This window comes from Heterodontus francisci, chromosome 9, assembly GCF_036365525.1.
Source record: "Heterodontus francisci isolate sHetFra1 chromosome 9, sHetFra1.hap1, whole genome shotgun sequence".
Classification (NCBI taxonomy): Eukaryota; Metazoa; Chordata; class Chondrichthyes; order Heterodontiformes; family Heterodontidae; genus Heterodontus; species Heterodontus francisci.
Genome location: NC_090379.1, coordinates 57,401,966 through 57,424,887, shown reverse-complemented (window position 1 = coordinate 57,424,887; position 22,922 = coordinate 57,401,966). Strand labels below are relative to the sequence as shown.

At 42.8% G+C, this 22,922-nt stretch overlaps 1 protein-coding gene across 3 annotated transcripts in view; it reads right to left on the bottom strand.

The window, feature by feature from the left end:
* Nucleotides 1–22,172, bottom strand: part of cdkn3 (cyclin dependent kinase inhibitor 3) — a 29,523-nt gene extending 7,351 nt beyond the window's left edge. The window contains exons 1-7 of one of the 3 annotated variants that reach the window (XM_068039158.1): nucleotides 22,115–22,172; nucleotides 15,357–15,439; nucleotides 10,468–10,523; nucleotides 7,129–7,173; nucleotides 6,382–6,604; nucleotides 4,353–4,384; nucleotides 4,091–4,194 (exon numbers count right to left, since the gene is read on the bottom strand). In XM_068039158.1, the coding sequence (XP_067895259.1) occupies nucleotides 4,091–4,194; nucleotides 4,353–4,384; nucleotides 6,382–6,604; nucleotides 7,129–7,173; nucleotides 10,468–10,523; nucleotides 15,357–15,430 (534 nt within the window). In that variant the 5' untranslated portion in view covers nucleotides 15,431–15,439; nucleotides 22,115–22,172. The other 2 variants (XM_068039157.1, XM_068039159.1) reach the window with 2 other exon arrangements.
* Between the last annotated feature and the right edge of the window lie 750 nt (nucleotides 22,173–22,922).

Below are 22,922 nucleotides of genomic sequence, written 5' to 3'. Positions count from 1 at the left end.
ATAACCTCCCTGCTCTTATATTCTATACTTAGGCTAATAATGGAAAGGATTCCATATGCCTTAACCACCTTATTGACCTGTCCTGCTACCTTCAGGGATCTAAAGATATCCACTCCACTTCCTCTACACTTCAGTATTTTCCCATTTATCATGTATTTCTTTGCCTTGTTTGACCTCCCCAAATGCATCACCTCACACTTCTCCAGGTTGAATTCCATTTGCCACTTTTCTGCCCAGCTGACCAGACCATCAATATCTTCCTGCAGCCTACAGCTGTCCTCCGCGCCATCTACCACACGGCCAATCTTTGTCTCGTCTGCAAACCTCTTGATCGTACCCCCTACATTTACAGCCAAACTGTTAATATATACCACAAAAAGGGGACCCAGTACTGAACCGTGCAGACCACCACTGGAAACAGCCTCCTAGTTGCTAAAACACCCAACAATTACCTTTTGTTTCCTGCCACTGAGCCAATTTTGTATCCACCTTGCTGCATTTCCCTGGATCCCATGGAATCTTATTTTTGTAACCAGTCTGCCATGTGGGACCTTGTCAAAAGCCTTGCTAAAATCCATGTAGACCACATCAACTGCACTACCCTCATCTATCTTCCTTGTTACTTCAAAAAATTTGATCAAGTTGGTCAAACAAGATCTTCCCTTAACAAATCCATGCCGACTATCCTTGATTAACCTGTGCCTTTCTAAGTGAGAGTTTATCCTGTCTCTCAGAATAGATTCCAATAATTTGCCCATGACTAAGGTTAGACTGACTGGCCTGTAATTGTTCGGTCTATCCTTCGCTCCCTTTTTAAACAGAGGTACAACGTTAGCAGTTCTCCAATCCTCCGACACTACACCTGTATCCAGTGAGGACTGGAAAATGATGGTCAGACTTTCTGCTATTTCCTTTCTTGCTTCTTTTAACAGCCTTAGGTACATTTCATCTGGCCCTGGTGATTTATCAACTTTCAAGGATGCTAATCCCATTAATACTTCCTCTCTCCCTATGCTCATCACATTCAATATTTCACACTCCTCCTCCACTACAATATCTGCATTGTCCACCTCTTTTGTGAAGACAGATGCAAAGTATTAATTAAGAACCATACCAACATCTACCGCCCCTACATATAGGTTACCTTTTTGGTCTTTTATGGGTCCTACTCTCTCCTTAGATATCCTCTTACTCTTAATATATTGGCTATTATGTTACCCCTAATAAATACAGCTACTCCACCTCTCCTTTTTCCCCCTCCTCTTTTCTTAATATGTTCTATTCTGCGATGTTTAATTCCCAGTTCTGATTTTTCTGTAGCCATCTCTCAGTAATCCCTGAGAGTCTGCTTCCTCCCAATGCATGATTGCCTCCAGCTCTTGTTTTATTATGGACACTGTGCATTGTTGTACAGACATTTTAACAGGGTTTCCTCTTGCTTTATGTTTAACTGTCTTTTTAGACTCCTGTTCTATAACTCTATTTATTCCCTTGCCAATGTCCTCCCTTACTTTATTCTTTCCTATGCTCTTCCTTGTTTTGTTTACATTTAAGCTGCTTATGTTTTTGTGTAGATCCCTCCCCTCATCTTACTAGTTTAAAGCCTGTCACCTCCCTATTTACTCTTTTTGCTAGGACACTGATCCCATCCCATTGGTACAACTCCTTCCTGTCCCAGAACTGATGCCAGTGTCCCCCACGTGTAAATTCTCCTGTCTGCGAGGTGGTTCGGGCAATAGTCCTGCAATATTACCATTGAGGTCTTACTTTTTAAATTTCGAGCCTAACTCCTGATACTCTTTCAACAGGACCTCCTCCCTGCTCCTAGCTATGTCGTTTCCAACATGGACCATGACAACTGAATTTACCCCTTCCTTTCCAAGCTCCTCTCCAGGTGCCGTGAGATATCCCATACCCTGGCACTGGGCAGGCAACACATCCTTTGGGATTCTCATTCTTGGGTACAGAAGACGTGATCTTTCCCCTTAATTATAGGGTCCTCTATTGCTACCACGTTTCTATTCTGCTCTTCCGCTCCTTGGGCAATCTTCTGAGCCACGGTGCCTTGGTCTGTATTATGGCTGTTCTCCTTGCAGTCTTTCTCCATGTCCTCACAGGTAGCAAGTACATTTTACATGTTGGACAGGACCAGTGTCTGCAGGACCTCCTTTTCAACCTCTCCTAAATCCTTGCTACCTGGCTCCCTAACAGTCACAACCTCCTTTTTCTGATCCCGTGTTTTCCTCTAGGATGTGACTGTATTCTGGATAAAACTGTCCAGAAGTTCCTCTCCCATATGTGTCAGAGTGTCTCCAACTTGCACTCCAGCTCAATGACTCTGAGCTAGAGAGATTCAAGATCCAGACACTTCCTGCAGACTTGTTCACTCGGGACAGTCTTGCCATATCCATGTTCTGCAGTCCAGACACATAGCCTGCTCTGCAATATCATAGACTAGTTTTTTTTTATTTAATTAGTTCAGGTTTTTATTCAATGATTATTTGTAGTTATATTAAATAGTTTAACTAGTTAATCTACTAATTTAATACAGTACGTATATTTTCCCAGTCCAAGTTTAAACTGCTGTTCTAGTTTAGAGAAAAAAAAACACAAACTTACCAACCAACCACCTACCTGCTCATCTAATTAATGCCTCTAGACTTCAGCTCAAGGGTCTCGCCGTCTCCCGCTCCCTTTCACGGACTGCTCCTTATTTTGTAAAACATCAGAATAGCACCTCTTCCCTCACTGACTAAATTTCCCAAGTTAAGCACTCTGTAGAAGCAGTACTCTGTCAAGCTGGACTTTGTGTTACTTACTTCCTGCATTAGCAAAAGCCTCCTGTATTTATACTAGCAAAAATTCCAAAGACCTGAGTCAGCCCCTGCTGAACAGGCAACCAGTTCTAACTAGCCACATAATTAATTGTGCCGCTGCCACTAGCAGGCAGCTTGTTTTACCTCTGGCTAACACTGTGAAAGAAACTACAAGTTACAGTTAGTTATGTGAAATGCTAAATGCAAAACTTGACTAGATTTGAGATATCAACCCTTAAAATTCCCTCACTCACCAAATTCCCCCAAGTACTCTGTAGACGCAGTGTTCCATCGAGCTGGACTTCATGCTATTTACTTAAGGGAAGTACCCTTAAGCAAAGTGCATTGTGAAGGGTTTATTGCAGAAATATTACTTTAAGAGGATGGAAAGTGTACTGGTGCTCAGAGTGGGCAAGGAAGAAAAGGGAGATGTGTGTAGTATATTGCCATGCCTGCCCTGCTGAGGATGTGGAGCTTCTTGGAGCAGTATTGTACAGTCAGTTACAATGCCACCTCCCTCCCAGTAGCAGGCATGATAATTCTGAGTGACCTTATGGCATTCAGAGCCTGGAGTGTGAGGCTTGAATGGCTGATGTATTCCTGATTGCTGCCCTATGGACATAGAATGCACTTGAATATTCATTGGCCAAGTGTAATAATAAATACTGGCAAGACCTCAGTAAAGTAATTTGAGAGAAATTAAAGATCCAATTTGGGCTGCTTGGTTCACAGGCAGATCCCCTGGCAAGCCCTGAAAAGACAGTAGAGGAATGGAGGGGGAAGAAAGAAGAATGATAACAGTGGAGAGAAAGGAAGACTGGGTGGGGGTGGGGGTGGGGGGGGGTAAGAATTTTGGACTTGCAGCAACCCTGAGGAGTGCTGTGGAACTCTTGCTCATCGCAGCTCCACAAGAAGACAAGTTTAAAATAAATCTTGCTTTTTGGTTAGGCTGCAGCAATCTACCAAAACCTGGCAGGAGAAGGCTCAGAGCTGACTTTTTTTCTAACAGCGGCTATTAGGCCACTCTTTAGCAAATGCAAGGGGCCTAATACCCATTTAAGACAACAGCCTGGAATACCTGAAAATAGTCTGAGGCTAATTTGGTGTCAGATGGATTTTAGCCGTTTTTGGTCATTTTAACTGTTTTCTGCCTGGAAAATGGCCCTGAGGACCAATTTCTAATCCCATCACTTTAGGAAAGGAGGGGGGAAAACTGGTTAAAAAGAAAATATAAAGCACAAATGAACAGTTTGAGACACATAGCTCTACTTTACCTTCACTGTTTGAATTGCTCTGGCTCCTCTTAGTTCACGAAGGTGGTCAATTGCTTCTGCTGGCAGCATGGTATCAGACAGCTGAAGTAGAAGACATGCTGCAACTGGAGACACAATTTAGGAAGGAAACACTTTCAACTTGTGTTACTAATATGATCAAATGACCACAGAGTTGAAGAAGCACACATCAATTTTCCTCACTTTGGGGAAAAGGAAAGTTTATAAAAAGTGGAAAACCAGAGAAGTAAAATTCTGCACTTACTTAGACATGAGCGCCCAAGGCCTCCATAACATCTGCAAAGATAATTACAGTGCGTTTTATACGAAAATGGTTCAGATTCTGATTTAAAAGTTCTTCATGCGCTGCATCATTATCAAAGATTATTCTTGGCATCTTACATGCTAATAGGTTTGTCAGGATTAAGCAACTATCAAGAACATGCCTATATCGGCAATTATTCGGTGCAGAGAGAACATGGATGATCCTAACTCTAATATTGTGAATTCAGTTTTGAGGACTGTAGCTTCAAGCCTGAACTTTCCCTGACTTTGGGGTGGGATTCTGTCTAATGCGGGTGGAAAATAGGGCAGTAAATTCTATCTGGTGCAGTAAGTTCCTGCCCTAAAATGGGTAGACATATTTAAATGAGATTCAGGTGATTCATGTGTCACATTTTCCATCATTACAACTGAGCTTACATCATGCCTATGCAAAACATGCATCCAGTTTTGTCAGGCAGTAAGATAAATGTGGAAATAGATTCAACTGACCCAACTCATAGGAAGGATTCACAAAAATCTTATTTCACAGATGATTTGTTGTTTCTTGCTGCTTACAACTGCTTCACTATATCATTGTGCTTTCAATTGTGGGACTCCAATTCATCCCACATCATTTTTAAGAGGCCTCAATGGGTTTTCCATTGGGAAAATTCTTGCATTTAGAGGAAGATGAAGAGAAGCAACAAATGAAGTCAAGACCGGTTAAGCAGCATGGCACTAATTCCCCGACACTCTGACTCCGAACTATAAATACACCAAAGCATCCCTATTTCCAGCTGCCCCAGAAGCATTACATTAACAGAAATACTCCTCAAAAAGTCGACAAAAACATTCACTCCAACTATTTCATACCATCGTGTCTTTGTTTGCGCCAGTTAACTTACTTGATCCTAATCTTCCATTAATACAAAAGGTGCTCCTCCTCAAGGTTAAAGGCTAGTGAGTGGCCCCTCAAATGAGTGCAAGTATCCAATTGAGGTGTGAAGTTACATTGTCCTTTTCAATGAGGTGACCTTGAAGACTAGCAGTGATCTTTGTGGTAGGAAATGAGTTGACAGTGGTTTTGAGCAAAGATGTTGCGTGAGTGTTTGTAGATATTTACATTTATTTATTTATTTATTTAGAGATACAGCACTGAAACAGGCTCGTCGGCCCAATGAGTCTGTGCCAACCATCAACCACCCATTTATACTAATCCTACACTAATCCCATATTCCTACCACATCCCCACCTTCCCCTACCTATACTAGGGGCAACTTATAATGGCCAATTCACCTATCAGCCTGCAAGTCTTTGGCTGTGGGAGGAAACCGGAGCACCCGGCGAAAACCTACGCGGTCACAGGGAGAACTTGCAAACTCCGCACAGGCAGTACCCAGAATTGAACCCGGGTTGCTGGAGTGGTGAGGCTGCGGTGCTAACCACTGCGCCACTTGTACGCAAGTGACACCCAAATGCTTACAGAGAAAGAGTAAGGTTGTGCCTTCACTCACTTTCTTATCGATCAGTGGTAAAAGATGTGGACTGGTAATAGGGCCTTGACTTACCCTGGACACACTAGAGATCACTGAACCTTGAACCATTGCTGCACTGTGACACAGCTCTTGATGTAGTGAAGTTTGCAGCAGAACTATGACACTGAACAAGTGCAATTCTTCCTTCACCAAAAACATAGTGCCAGTTTCATCAAACAAACAGTCATTCAAATCCTACCGCAGCATGCCATTTCCCACCTCCAAGCAGGCAACCTCCCAAACAGAGGTACCAACAACATAAGAGCTCCCCAGAATATTCTAATTAGGCTGACACTGGAAACTTTGGTGGGGTTAGTGCTGGTGCAGTTGCAGATGCAAGTTCTGCTTCACTACAATTCTAATGTCTAAGAGGAAAATCTGGCTTAGGCAATTACTGTACTTATTCTTTACTGAAACACAGTTACTTGCAATAGATTTGCCATAAAAGACTACATTTTATACAAGTTCACAATTAAAAGCTGCAATGCCACCTACTGGAGAAGGGTCCTTTTGTCATTTTCCAAGCAGATTCTCAACTCTTCCAGAATTTTCCAACAGTTAGCAATATCTGGAACACTTCCATCAGGAAAAGGATAATGATACACTGTGAATCCCTGTTGCTGGTATGATTCCAACAAGCCTGGAACCCTGTATTTCACCATCTCTCCTTTGGTACAGAACACAAATACATCTTGTATGTTGTGGCTCTTGAGCTCCTCTGTCAACAGTTGAAGGAGAAGATGGACACTATGAATTATATGCCCTACTAACTCTACATAAGCTTTGAATGTTACAAGACTGTAATCCAACAATGGAATAGACAGTGCAAATTGCAGAAGCTACTACCTTATATAAAATAGTAATTTAAACCAGTATAAGAATGCTGCAGTCTGGTAGAACTCTAGTGTGTTGATGTACATAACAGTCACACACTTGTATCTGCTATTCCCTACAAAGGCAAGTTTCTTATTTCAGCTCCCATTGTTGGCTGAAAAAAACAAGTTAAATATGAGTTTTTCTCCTGCATCAAACACTAGGTTACAAGCAGCACGAGCAGAAATCTGCAAGCAAATCACCTGCACCAAGACAGAAAAGAAATTCCCAAATAAAATGTCAAAGAAATGAAGTACAGCTGCAAATGCAAAAAAGTTAGGATAATAGTGTTGTTATCCAAAATGGATACCTTCCTCGAACCCAAAAGCAGACACATGATAAATATATATATATATAAATATGCATTACCTAAATCTTTCTGAAGGTTTCTTCTTACATCTTTAAATTTACAACCTGTTTAAATAAAGTATTTAACAATTTCTGTCAATCTTGAATTATTAAAATGGAAGCAATTATTATAATGTAGGACATTCCAATGGCCGTACATTATTTTCTTTCAGGAGAGTTAGACCAAAAAAAGCCCCCATGAAATTAGTTAAGACCTGTCCCAAAGAAAATAACTACAATGTTATTGTTGCAATACTCTTACTTGATTACTAGTAATCCCATCTGCTAAAATGTAGCATTATATTTTTCCATTAAAACCTCATTTAACTGTTATAGTTCTCACAACAGCCAATGCAATTGGCTTCTCGTCTCTTCTGTTGCATGCTGCACTGCTTTAACTTGCTGAACTGCTTTGGGGATGCAATTTTTTTCTTGACTACTGCAAAAACAGTGGGGCTTTGGAAACCAACGTCAGTTTTGGGAAGGATAGCCGGGGAGGTTGACGGACCCATTGTGGGGCCCCAGGTTTTGGCCCACAAGGATACTGAGTTTTAAAAAAAAATCTTACTTTGGCCTCTTTTGGCCACTCCATGACTCCTACTTTGGTTCTGCTTCTGGGGTTGGCCTGTATGGGCCTCCCAAATCCAGGCATTAAATGTAAGCTAGCTCTCATCTGCCAGGAGTGGCCAGCACTACCCCGCCCACACCATTCCTGGGCAAGGCAATTAAAATTTATCCCTGTAAGTCTTAATAGCCCCTCAACCTTTGTGATTATATGAAATACTGTTGCTGAATAAACCATGTTGAATAATTTGTATATAAAAATTCCATTAGTGTGCACTAGCTGCCCTTGAATGCCAGCTTGCGCAAGTAATATTCGCATCATATACATGGTATATGTGGGTGATTAAAAAAAAGGATTGAGGCAAGGGTACAGGGTGTCCGTGGATTAACACCCATGTTTGAAAGGAGCAAAAAGGTGACAGGATGAAAGCACACTCTCGCCATCAGTTGTAAAGGTCTTATGGGCAATCTACATGGTGCAAGTCTACATTCCAAATCCCACAATTTTGCAAGCTCACCAGAAAAAGTCCAAAAGATAGCTTGTGTGTAAAGTGGAAAAATGCACACAAGTAAAGTGAAAGTGGTCAGATGCATGGTACATCATTGGTCAGTGTAGCACATCTAGCCCATTTCTTTGCTTCTTCTAGTCTACTCCAATTCAATGCCCCAGATTTTCCTTGGAACTAGCACCTTATGTTATAGGGTCCCTTGAATGGCCCAAAAGCAAAAAGGAAATTATGGAATAAATGACTTACACCATTAAATTATTTCCTTGAGACTTTTATGCTGTTACCCTCGCCAGTTAGAAGGTAATTACAAGACCACACCCATTAAAATAAATGGCGATTATCTTCCTGCATTTAGGCTAGTTTCCATGCTTGGATTTAAAAAGAAATGTGCCAGTGACTTCGCAGTGTCCTGATTTATTGCTCCAAGATTGGTATGGAAAATTGACAGCCAAAAATCAATTTACATTTCATATTGTTATTTATCCTTTAATCAGAGGTACAATGCTCTAACTTTTAGATTGTGACTATCCTGGGAACTTCTCACCTGCCTCAAAACACAAACCAAAGCAGTGTTTACTCACTTGATTATTTAGTTATTTATTTAGTGGAGTCATTTTGCTTAATCTTTCTGTCATAGGCACATGAGTATTTTAGCAGGACCTCAAGTGTTTAATACAAAGCATGATTGTAGATGAAGCATTAAAGTTTATTTAAAAAGTTGACAGAAAGAACTTACATTTATATAATGCCTTTCATGACCTCAGGACACTTTATAGCCAATGCAGTACTAGTAAAGTGTAGTAATTGTTGTAATGTAGGGAAACACCGCAGCCAATTTGCATACACCAAGGTCCCATAAATGGCAACGAGATAACTGTTTTACTGATATTGGTTGAGGGGCAAATATTGGCTTGGACACCAGAGGAAACGTCTTAAAATAAAGCCACGGATTCTTTTATGTCCACTTCAGGGGGCAGTTTTGGGGCCTTAGTTTAATGTCTCAAATCAAAAGTCGGTACCTCCGACAGTACAGTACACTCTTCAGCGTCAGCCTAGCTATGTGTTCAAGTCTCTGGAACGGTACTTGAACCCACAATCTTCTGACTCACAAGAAGGTACTACCACTGAGCAAAGGCTGACACTTCCATTAACTTAAACACTCCTGTAGCTCCAGATGGTGAATGTGCTGTTATTTCAGCTCTCAGATTGGTGCTGAGCATCTAATCTGCTGCTTTGCTTGTTGTGGCATATTCCAAATTAGAAAACCAGCAAGTCAACAATGGTGAGATTGGCATTCTGGACAGAGAGATTTAGCATGTACATAACCGATCTCACCGTTGCAGGAAAATCTTAAAATTCAATTAAAAAAAAAATACAGACTGGCTTAGTGAGGGGCTTTATTTAAAATATACCTATTTGACAAACTTTGAAAAAAAAATTATTTCATGGAACATGGGCGTCACTGGCAAGGCCAGCACTTGTCGCCCATCCCTAGTTGCCCTTGATAACTGAGTGTCTCGCTCGGCTATTTCAGGGGGCAGTTAAGAGTCAACCACATTGCTGTGGGTCTGGAGTCACGTGTAGGCCAGACCAGACAAGGACGGCAGATTTCCTTCCCTAAAGGACATTAGTGAACCAGATAGGCTTTTACGACAAATCGATGATAGTTTCATAGCACCATTACTCAAATTAGCTTTCAATTCCATAATTTTGTTAATTAATTGAATTTATTTAATTGAATTTAAATTCCACCAACTGCCATGGGTTGATTTGAACCAGTGTCCCCAGGGCATTAGCCTGGGCCTCTGGATTACTAGTTTAGTGACATTACCACTATGCCACCGTCTCTCCCGCTATAGCCTCATCTTCTGAATTGCCACAGACCCTTGATACAGATCCATCAAAACACCCAATGGAACACACCTTTCTCTGGTACAACATTTCTCACCTTCTTCCCTTCCCAGAAAAAGATAGTCATAAGTAGACTCATATCTAACTCTCCACAAAGCCTGATGTGGAAATGCTTGCTAATACCATCTGAATATCCAGTACTGCTTGCAGCCACTAATGGTGAAACCTGATTGTAAGAGTTGTTGATCAATTTGTTTAATCAACATGGTGGCAAAGGAGATCATCTTACTCTTGAGAATTTTTCCCATGTAGAAGTGGAATTCTAGGAAATTATGGATGTTTCATCACAAGCTGAAATACAGAAACATGACTGCAAACTCATGAAAACTGGAAGTTAAATTTCCATAATTTTGTGGGAAAAACAAAAATGGCTTACCTGGCAATGCACAGATTCCTAGGAAATGGTGGTAGTTCACCATAGGTAAAGCCAACCTATTAAATATATAGCAAAACATTTCTATTTGTATTTTAGCAAGATAACTGTGCCCAAACAAAATGGGCACTTCCAAAATTAAGCATATACTTTAACATTAAGCATAAGCCAATGGATCATGGTCACAAAAGGAAACTCTACGAATGACATCAGTTATAACTTTTGGATCAGTCTTCAATATTCTTAACCTTGGATTATTGTTGCCAGTCTCTCCCATAATTGGGCCTTACAATCAGAAGTAACTTTCATTACCCAATATCTAAATAGCATAACCCCCCGGGATCTCAAACATGTCTAATTGTTACAATCCTGTTGCACAAACTGGACATGGTCATCCTCACACATGCCGTACATGTGTTTCTCTAATTTTCTGATAGGTGGACTGATTATCACTTTATTGGGATGAAGCCAGATACAAATCATTTATTCTACAGTTTATTGATGAACAAATGGACTAATAGTGATAGTAAATACAATTTAACTTTAGTCCCTCATAACTAATAAAAATACACCTCATAGATTCTTTTAGTGGACAAAAAGAAATTTTCATCTTAGCACCTCATTACAGGAAGGATTTTAGGACCATGAAATTTAGAGTGAAGATTCATTAGCATGACAAGTAATAGCTATGTTAAAAGGCTCAAAATGGGACTTTCAAATGAAGAGATTTTTTAAAATTCTTTCACGGGATGTGGGCGTCGCTGCCTAGTGCTAATTGCCCTCGAGAAAGAGGTGAGCCGCCTTCTTGAACCGCTGCAGTCTATGTGGCGCAGTTAGAAAGGGTGTTCCAGGATTTTGACCCAGCGACAGTGAAGAAATGGCGATGTAGTTCCAAGTCAGGATGGTGTGTGGCTTGGAGGGGAACTTGCAGGTGGTGGTGTTCCCATTCATTTGCTGTCTTTGTCCTTCTAGGTGGTACAGGTTGAAAGTTTGGAAGGTGTTGTCGAAGGAGCCTTGGTGAGTTGCTGCAGTACACCTTGTAGATGGTACACAGTTGCCACTGTGTGTCAGTGGTGAAGGGAGTGAATGTTGAAAGTGGTGGATGGGATGCCAATTGAGTGGGCTGTTTTGTCCTGCATGCTGTCGAGCTTCAAGTGTTGTTGGAGCTGCACCCATCCAAGCAAGTGGAGAGTATTCCATCACACTCCTTCCTGACTTGTGCCTTGTAGATGGTGGACAGGCTTTGGGGACTCAGGGGGTGAGTTACTCGCTGCAGAATTCCCAGCCTCTGACCTGCTGTTATAGCCACAGTACTTATATGGCTGGTCCAATTCAGTTTCTGCTCAATGGTAACCCCCTGGATGTTGATAGTGGGGGATACAGCGATGGTAATGCCATTGAATGTGAAGGGGCGATGGCTGGATTCCCTCTTGTTCGAGAGGGTCATTGCTTGGCACTTGTGTGGTGTGAATGTTGCCGCTTATCAGCCCAAGCCTGAATGTTGTCCATATGGACATGGACTGCTTCAGTATCTCAGGAGGCATGAATCGTGCTGAACATGATGATGGAGGAAGGTCATTGATGAAGCAGCTGAAGATGGTTGGGCCTAGGACACTACCCTGAGAAACTCCTGCAGTGATGTCCTGGGACTGAGATGATTGACCTACAACCACAACCATCTTCCTTTGTGCTAGGTATGACACCGACCAGCGGAGAGTTTCCCCGATTCCCATTGACTCTGCTTGCCATTTCAACACTCCCCCCTGCTCTCATGCTGACATCTCTGTCCTGGGATTGCTTCAGTGTCCCAGTGAACATCAACGCAAGCTCGAGGAACAGCATCTCATTTACCGATTAGGCAAACTACAGCCTGCCAGACTGAAGATTGAGTTCAATAATTTCAGAGCATGACAGCCCCCCATTTTACTTTAATTTTTAGTTATTTTTTCTTTTTCCTTTTTTATATTTTTTTGTGTTTATTTTATTTTATCTTAGTTTGTTCAGTTTGCCTACCCACTGTTGTTTTCATGTTTGTACTTGTGGCTATTCAGTTTTCAGTCCGTTAACACCCTGTACTAATGCTCTGTCTTTCAACATGACATTAACATATTGTTTGCCTTCGCTCCATGACCTTCTGGTCGGTTATTCTCTGTGACCTTGTCCTATCTACACCTTCTCCTTTGTTATCTCTTGCCCCACCCCCACTTTAATTGGTTAAAACCTTTCACATTTCTAATATTTGCCAGTTCTGAAGAAGGGTCACTGACCTGAAACGTTAACTCGGTTTCTCTTTCCACAGATGCTGCCAGACCTGCTGAGTATTTCCAACATTTCTTGTTTTTATTTCCCATTGACTCTAGTTTTGCTCGGGCTCCTTGATGCCACACTCGGTCAAATGCTGCCTTGAGGTTAAGGACAGTCAATCTCACCTCACCTCTCGAGTTCAGCTCTTTTGCCCATGTTTGGACCAAGGCTGTAATGAGGTCAGGAGCTGAGCGGCCCTGGCGGATCCCTAACCAAGTGTCAGTTAGCAGGTTATTGCTGGGTAAATGCCACTTGGAAGCAATGTTGATGACCCCTTCCATCACTTTGCTGATGATCGAGAGCAGACTGATGGGGCAGTAATTAGCTGGGATGGATTTGTCCTGCTTTTTGTGGACAGGACATATCTGGGCAATTTTCCACATTGTTTGGTAGATGCCAGTGTTGTAGCTGTACTGGAACAGCTTGACTATGGGCGTGGCCAGTTCTGGAGCTCAAGTCTTTAAGACTATTGCCGGAAGTTTGTCAGGGCCCATAGCTTTTGCAGTATCCAGGTTCAAGAAGATTTAATAGAGGTTTTCAAAATTATGAAAAGCGTTGATAGCAAAAGATTGCTGCCAGAGTTTAGCAAATCAGTAATGAGGGCACAGACTCAGGGTTATTAGAACTTGGTATGCTTTATGATAAGTGGCTATTGAGGTAGAGACTATAGCATCATTAAAAAGGAACTAGATTAGTATTTGGAAAGGCTAAATGGATACAGAAAAATGACTGGCTGTGAGTTTGTGTGGCCTTGAGGCGGGGTTGGAGGTGGGGGCAAGGATTATCGCAGTGAGGGCAGGGGGGCCTTCACAACTAGATGTCGATTGAGGCCCTTAAGTGGCCTATTAACAGCCGATTAAGAATCTTTTACCGCTGCTGCTGGGATCTTACCAGCGGTTGGGGGGGGATCCTCCGCCACGCGGGAAGATCGTCTTGTAAAAGGAGGCACCCTCCCTGTGGGTTTGGTGGGGGTGGGGTCGCACCATTGTGGGCAATTTGTAGCCCAGGGAGGACCCCCACCAGGAACCACTTTTCTCCCAGGACCCCCCCACTCATCCTGGACTGCATGACCATCCCCCCCAGCCCCAGCGACCCCACCTCACTGCATGACCATCCCCCCAGCCCCAGCGACCCCACCTCACTTACGAATTAGGAGCAGGAGCAGGTCACTTGGCCCCTCGAGCCTGCTCCGTCATTCAACAAGATTATGGCCGATCTGATTGTAACTTCAACTCCACATTCCTGCCTATCCCCAATGACCGTTCACCCCCTTGCTTATCAAGAATCTATCTACCTCTGTCTTAAACGTATTCAAAGACTCTGCTTCCACAGCCTTTTGAGGAAGAGAATTCAAAGACTCACGACCCTCTGAGAAAAAAATTCTCCTCATCTCTATCTTAAATGGGTGAACTCTTATTTTTAAATAGTAACACCTAGTTCTAGATTCTCCCACAAGGGGAAACATCCTTTCCACATCCACCCTGTCAAGACCCCTCAGGATCTTATATGTTTCAATCAAGTCGCCTCTTACTCTTCCAAACTCCAGCGGATATAAGCCTAGCCTGTCCAATCTTTCCTAATAAGACAACCCACCTATTCCAGGTTATTAGTCTAGTACAGCTTCTCTGAACTGCTTCCAATACATTTACATCCTTCCGTAAATAAGGAGACCAATACTGTACACAGTACTCCAGATGTGGTCTCACCAATGCCCTGTATAACTGAAGCATATCCTCCCTACTTTTGTATTCAATTCCCCTTGCAATAAACAATAACATTCTATTAGCTTTCCTAATTATGTGCTGCACCTGCATAGTAACTTACCTGTGGTTCAGGGTTCCAACATTGGGCCAGGGTTTGAGGCTTCTGCAGTACTGGCAGTGGCCACCGCTTCCGGTGACGCTGCTGTTACTGCTGAGCTGCCAGCCCTCTGATTGGCCGGCAGCTTTTGAAGGCGGGATCCCTATCTTTAAAGGGAAGGGGATCCTGGCTCGTGAAACTTAAAAGTTAAAAGACCAGAAGATTGCTCCGGCGGCGGGGTGGGGCTTGCACAGGGGTTGTGCAAAAAGGCTGAGGTGGGGCTCCCCTCGGCACCAGGAACCCTGGCTCCAGCACAAATCCAGCCCATTGACTCTGCAGCACGAAGAAAGCTTGTGTCTATGCTGCAAGCTCCCTGCTTTTTGTAGTGGTGAGTTAAGCAAGTCTTTGAAATTATTAAAAAGTACATTTGTTAAAATTCTGTTTGAAAGAAACTTAGATTTTTAGAGAATGAATTTATTACCTTAATCTCACCTGTTGCACAAGTTAAGAGGGCTATGAGAGTACAGCAGTTACACCTTCCCACAAAAAGAGAATTCTATTGCAATTTTCTCTAACATTACTAACATTTCAGCTGACAGAGGCTAGTGCTGTCGGTTCCGAAGAAGGGTCACTGACCCGAAACGTTAACTCTGCTTCTCTTTCCACAGATGCTGCCAGACCTGCTGAGTGAATCCAACATTTCTTGTTTCTGTCATACATTAATGTGTGTGTATAGAAAATGACCACTGTGGAAAAATATGAGCAATGAATTTACTGCAGCTACTTACCAAGATACTTGTAATGGCAATTGGTGCTCTTCTTCGGATTCCTCATCTGAAGAGTCAAATTCACTTGTTCTCATTGTACCAGTCTGGACAACATAAAAAATAAAATGACTTTCTAGAAGTCAACAGCAGTGCAATTTCATGTGGTTTGTCTTAATAAATATTTCTAATTCACACTCACTAACACCATCACACTTTGCCCCAATTAGAACAGGAACTCCAGCAACAGGACTGTTATAAATGCTGAATATTGGAACAAAACAACTTGTTTCCCTGCATTCATTTATTTTCTAGTACAGAACACCACTCTGCATCAATAAAACTTAAGTGTTTTGACAAGGAGGCTGTTGCTGAAAATTAAACCCTTAATTCAACTTAGTTGAATGTTAATCTGCTGGTGTACCAGAATAACATTTTCTGTGATGGCAGACATTCTGATAGGTATATGCTATTTTGTATTTACCATTACAGATAAAAATGTGAAATTAAAATCTTGGTCAGATTCAGTTACTACTTATACATTGATACAGACTACCAAAATGGTACCACATGGTACAGACGGGGACCAATCAGCTTATTGTGCCTGTGCTGATTCTCGCACCAGATTGCTCTATGATGATCTATTTTATATTCTCTTGGTCTATACTCTTTAAAATAGCATCAATAATTTTTAATATAGAAAAATGTTGCAAGATGAGGAGAATTTTTTTCTGAGGATCGTGAGCCTCTTCCCTGGAGACCGGTGGAGGCAGGATCATTGAATGTTTTTAAGGCAGAGGTAGACAGATTCTTGACAAACAAGGGAGTCAACAGGTATCAGGGGTAGGCCTGCAACCTAACATTTTCTATAGGCAATACATCAATCATCTTAGAACTTTAATGTCACATCAGCCACTGTACCTGACTTGTGTAGGATTAAGTTTATTATAGGACTGTTAGAATTTAGTTGTCATATCCTTAAGTATAACGGTTAAAATTGTATTCTGCATGTAACAGAACCACAAAGCATGATGTTAGCTAAAGTTCTGGACAAGTCATAACATGTTGAGACCCTTTATTTAAAAGTCGTTAGACTGTGGATTACCCCAGGGAGACGGTTAGCTTTTTAACCAGTAAAGACTGTAAATATGTCTAGCCAAACAGCTGTGAAACAGGACAAGCGCATATCAATCCTGCTAAGTGGTCACTGTGGTTGAATAGCCACAGCAGGGTGCACCGGATCAAGATATCACCTTTTGTGAAGGAATTCATAGTCAAGGAAGCTCGAATCTAGAGGCCCCCTCCCACCACTGAATGACAATGACTTAAACCAGGCTCAAAGTACCATCATAGGTCAGTCATTACCTAACTGCCCTTCTATCAGATGAACAGAAATGGGGTTTTACCTAATATGGCACAGATTTTCATGAGCAGCACAGTGGCGCAGTGGGTAGCACCGCAGCCTCACAGCTCCAGAGACCCAGGTTCGATTCTGGGAGTTGTGCGGAGTTTGCAAGTTCTCCCTGTGACTGTGTGGGTTTTCGCCGGGTTCGCTCCGGTTTCCTCCCACAGCCAAAGACTTGCAGGTTGCTAGGTAAATTGGCCATTGCAAATTGCCCCTAGTGTAAGTAGGTGGTAGGGAATATGGGATTATTGTAGGGTTAGTATAAATGGGTGGTTGTTGGTCGGCACAGACTCGGTGGGCCGAAGGGCCTGTTTCAGTGCTGTATCTCTAAATAAAATACAAATAAATAAAATAAACCAAGCTGGGAAAGGTGTATAAAGTAAGAATTTGTAAGACCCCAAAAGCGCACATCATCAAGAAGACGACAGAAGATTGAGTTCAATCAAGAGACAAGGCACTGCCATTAACTGGAGGTTGAGGACTGGTGTTCCATCATGAACGCAACTGCTGACCACTGCCCTTTGCTAGGTATCACAATTTTGTGCTTATTGTGGAAAACTTAATAAAGTCTGTGAAGTTTGTGAAAGCACCCTAGTACTGGTGTGGTTTTGTTGCTAGTCTGAGCTGCAAGTCCCTTTTAGATCTGCTCTGCCAACTTAAACTGTAATTGTAATTGACCCAAGTCGGATAATTAAATCAAAGCAAACCCCAGATGTTACACTTGGAAACCAAGTTGAGTAATACAGCTTCCAATTATCCTTGCAATTAAAATAGTTTTACATTTAGCTTACATCTGTACTGTGGAAAACTGGCTAGCACACTTCACAACAACTTGTATTTATATAATGCCTTTAATGTAATACCATATCCCAAGGCACTTCACAGGAGCATTATAAAGCAAAAGTTGACACTGAGCTACATAAAGCCAGATTAGGGCAAATGGCCAAAAGCTTGGTCAGGAGGTAGGCTTTAAAGAGCATATTTAGGGAGAGAATTCCAGAGAGGGTCTAGGCAGCTGAAGGCATGGCCATCAATGGTGCAGCAATTAAAACTGGGGATGTTCAAGAGGCCAGAATTTGATGAGCACCTATATCCGAGAGGGTTGTGGGGCTGGAGGAGAATTCAGAGATAGGGAGCGGTGAGGCCATGGAGGGATTTGAAGACAAGGACGAGAATTTTAAAAAATCAAGACGTTGCGTGACTGGGAGCCAATGTAGGTCTGGGAGCCCAAGTATGATAGGTGAACAGGACTTGATACACGTTAGATGTCGGTCACACTTGCACCAGATTAACTAAAATATAAGGGAGAACCATGCTTATTCACTCAAATATAGACAGGGGGAAAAAAGCGGCCCAAACCAGCAACTAACACAAATAGAACCAATCAAATCACTCTTTTTCATGCAATTATGAATCAATGGCAAAATAAACAAATCAAATTGCTCAGGCAACTTTTTCCAAAACTACTTGTGGCTGCCATTTTTCCTCACTCAAGTATACAGTTAATATAACACAAGGATTCTGAAAAGACACTCCCAAACTTACCAAATATAAATGGCTAACAATATTCCGGCAATAGTACTGAAGACCTGTGCTCTGGAACTTGCCGCGCCCCTAGCCAAGCTGTTCCAGTATAGCTACAACACTGGCATCTACCCGGCAATGTGGAAAATTGCCCAGGTATGTCCTGTACACAAAAAGTAGGACAAATCCAACCCGGCCAATTACCGCCCCATCAGTCTACTCTCAATCATCAGTAAAGTGATGGAAGGTGTCATCGACAGTGCTATCAAGTGGAACTTGCTTAGTAATAACCTGCTCACTGATGCTCAGTTTGAGTTCTGCCAAAGCCACTCAGCTCCTGATCTTATTGGTTCAAACACTGACAAAAGAGCTGAACTCAAGAAGTGAGGTGAGAGTGACTGCCCTTGACATCAAGGTAGCATTTGACAGAGTATGGCATCAAGGAGCCCTAGCAAAACTGGAGTCAATGGGAATCAGGGGGAAAACTCTCTGCTGGTTGGAGTCATACCTAGCGCAAAGGAAGCTGGTTATGGTTGTTGGAGGTCAATCATCTGAGCTCCAGGACATCACTGCAAGAGTTCCTCAGGGTAGTGTCCTAGGCCCAACTATCTTCAGGTGCTTTATCAATGCAAAGTGGCGCAATGGTTAGCACTGCAGCCTCACAGCTCCAGCGACCCGGGTTCGATTCTGGTTACTGCCTGTGTGGAGTTTGCAAGTTCTCCCCGGGTGCTCCGGTTTCCTCCCACAGCCAAAGACTTTCAGGTTAATAGGTAAGTTAGCCATTGTAAATTGCCCAGAGTGTAGGTAGATCATAGCAGAATCGTGGGGATGTGATGGGGAATATGGGTTTAATGTAGGATTAGTATAAATGGGTGGTTGTTGGTCGGCACAGACTCGGTGGGCTGAAGGGCCTGTTTCAGTGCTGTATCTCTAAATAAAAAAAAAGGACCTTCCTTCAATCATAAGGTCAGAAGTGGGGAAGTTCGCTGATGACTGCACAATGTTCAGCATTCAGACACTGAAGCAGTACGTGTAGAAATGCAGCAAGACCTGGACAATATCCAGGCTTGGGCTGATAAGTGACAAGTAACATTCATGCCACACAAGTGCCAGGCAATGACCATCTCCAACAAGAGAGAATCTAACCATCTTCCCTTGACATTCAATGGAATTATGATTGCTAAATTCCCCCACTATTAACATCCTAGGAGTTACCATTGACCAGAAACTGAACTGGAGTAGCCATATAAATACCGTGGCTACAAGTGCAGGTCAGAGGCTAGGAATCCTGTGGCGAGTAACTAATTTCTTGACTCCCCAAAGCCTGTCCACCATATACAAGGCACAAGTCAGGAGTGTGATGGAATACTCTCCACTTACCTGGATGGGTGCAGCTCCAACAACACTGAAGAAGCTCGACACCATCCAGGACAAAGCAGCCCACTTGATTGGCACCCCATTCACAACATTCACTCCCTCCACCACCGACGCAGTGACAGCAGTATACACCATCTACAAGATGCACAGCAGCAACGCACCAATGCTCCGTAGACAGCACCTTCCAAACCCACGAACTCTACCAACTAGAAGGACAAGGGCAGCAAATGCATGGGAACACCACCACCTGCAAGTTCCCCTCCGAGATACACACCACCCTGACTCGGAACTATATCGCCGTTCCTTCACTGTCGCTGGGTCAAAATCCTGGAATTCCCTTCCTAACAGCATTTTGGGTGTACCTAGCTCACATGGACTGCAGCGGTTCAAGAAGGCAGCTCACTACTATCTTTTAAAGGGCAATTAGGGATGGGCAAAAAAATGCTGGCCTAGCCAGCAACGCCCACATTCCATGAATGAATTAAAAAAATATATAAATGCAAGAAATGTCCTGTTCCACCCACCCCCACAGGCTACATCTTTCTTTTGATTTCTAGCTGAATCCCAGGAAATTTCACCTGCATCTTGCGTGCAGAAAAATTCCGTGCCCTGGTAACAAATTCTGTCTATGAGAGAAATACAATGTGGGAGCTATAGGCCCCATCCTACCTGTGTGGAATGATAGTACCCACACAGTTATCAAACAAAAAAAAGGGAAATGAACCCTATTATTTCCTTCTGATATTTTTCTGACCGTAAGATATCCGAAAACATTTGTTGAGAAAACAGTGTGAACAACTGTGCAACTACCTATCTAGAGAAACTTCCAACAATTATGCTTAATTGGCTATGGGACTAGTTTAGCCTACTTTCCTACTGGGTGTGGCTGAACAGGTCTAAATGATCAGACCAAGTAAACCGCTAAATATTACAATCCTGTTCCAGACTCCAGGTTAGATTTAAGCAACATCACAGGACATCAGCTAATCTATAAATTAAAAATGTAAACCCAAGTCCTTCGAAGGAATGAAGGTACACGAAAAATATTTATAGAAAAACAGCTTAACAGGATAACCCACTAGGTTTGAATCAGAAGTTGAGAATGAAATTAGTAGAACAGATAGTACTGCTATTGGAATGTACTAACAGTTGGATTTCATAGAGGGAATAAATGCAAAGCAAAAACACTGCTTTCCTTCCTCGGTTACTATTTTTTCTCCACCATTTGAAAACTGCTTAATCCACCTCCCCAGAATTCGAAAGTAGCTGAAATCTCCCATCACACAACATAAGGCACTGCATTTGGTCAATGTCCTATACTCACCAGGTTCACCATCTCGTAGCAGCTCCCGGCACTTGCCACACTCTTTTGCTCTACTCTAAGGCACAAACCAGGAGTGGAGACACGTTTCGTGTGTACCTGCCTCTCTTTCCCCACTCGTGCTGTATCCCTCTCTGTTTCTGCTATCTCCTCACTTTTACTATCTCTCAATATCCTGCTGTCTTCCTATTCCTACTATCACTATCTTTTGCAGTCTCTCTCCTGCTGTAGTCCTATACGCTCCTGTTACCTCCTTTCTCGCCTGCTATATTATCTTCCTGCCTCTCCTACTGTGCCTCTTTTATATCACTGCTGTCATTTTCCCATGCTCTCTCTGTTATCTACCTGAACTAATCTCTCCTGCTGTGCTCCCTCTATCTCTAACTCCTATAACATATATTTATCCTCCTGCTGTGCTCTCTGTCTCTCACTCTTGGTCTGTTCCTGTCCTCTCTCTCACTCCTGGTCTGTTCCTGTCCTCTCTCTGTCTCTCACTCTTGGTCTGTTCCTGTCCTCTCTCTCACTCCTGGTCTGTTCCTGTCCTCTCTCTGTCTCTCACTCTTGGTCTGTTCCTGTCCTCTCTCTGTCTCTCACTCCTGGTCTGTTCCTGTCCTCTCTCTCTCTCTCACTCCTGGTCTGTTCCTGTCCTCTCTCTGTCTCTCACTCTTGGTCTGTTCCTGTCCTCTCTCTGTCTCTCACTCTTGGTCTGTTCCTGTCCTCTCTCTGTCTCTCACTCCTGGTCTGTTCCTGTCCTCTCTCTGTCTCTCACTCCTGGTCTGTTCCTGTCCTCTCTCTGTCTCTCACTCCTGGTCTGTTCCTGTCCTCTCTCTGTCTCTCACTCCTGGTCTGTTCCTGTCCTCTCTCTGTCTCTCACTCCTGGTCTGTTCCTGTCCTCTCTCTGTCTCTCACTCCTGGTCTGTTCCTGTCCTCTCTCTGTCTCTCACTCCTGGTCTGTTCCTGTCCTCTCTCTGTCTCTCACTCTTGGTCTGTTCCTGTCCTCTCTCTGTCTCTCACTCCTGGTCTGTTCCTGTCCTCTCTCTGTCTCTCACTCCTGGTCTGTTCCTGTCCTCTCTCTGTCTCTCACTCCTGGTCTGTTCCTGTCCTCTCTCTGTCTCTCTAACCCCTATTCTGATTCTGTGTTTCGCTCTCACTTACCCCAGTTCACAGATCCGTTTGTTTTCGATTTTTTAAAAATAATCAATTTTCGCGCCGTAGCCAATCACCGCGCTGCAGGCGGTGCAGTGCTGGAGGCTCTGATTGGTTAGTTTTCCTAGTCTTACCGGTTGTGATTGGTTTATTGGGCGCTTCCGGGATGCTGATCACGTCTCGTAGCAATGAAGGTGTTGAAAACTAACTTGTTCAGTTGCTGAATGGCTGCATTAAACTTTTGTGCAAATGATACATATCATGTGTCAAATGTGTAAAAATCGCATTTGTCAACGTAAAAAACACACGTCATATATACAAATATAAATATTACGACAATTATGAGTGAGAAATCTGGTCTGGAGATTAACGTCATTTTTAAAGGAAATAGGTTTTTAAAAGGGATTTGGAGAAAAGATTAAAAAAGTAGATTAGGATTAAGATTGGGATCAGAGCAGTGTGAAATAGACAGAGATCACTGTGAAACAGACAGAGATCACTGTGAAGCAGACTGCCATCAGAGCAGTGTGAAAGACAGAGATCAGAGCAGTGTGAAACAGGCAGAGATCACAGTGAAATAGACAGAGATCACTGTGAAACAGACAGAGATCACTGAGAAGCAGACTGCGATCAGAGCAGTGTGAAACAGACTGAGATCAGAGCAGTGAGAAACAGACCGAGATCAGAGCAGTGAGAAACAGAGCGAGATCAGAGCAGTGAGAAACAGACCGAGATCAGAGCAGTTAGAAACAGACCGAGATCAGAGCAATGAGAAACAGACCGAGATCAGAGCAGTGAGAAACAGACCGAGATCAGA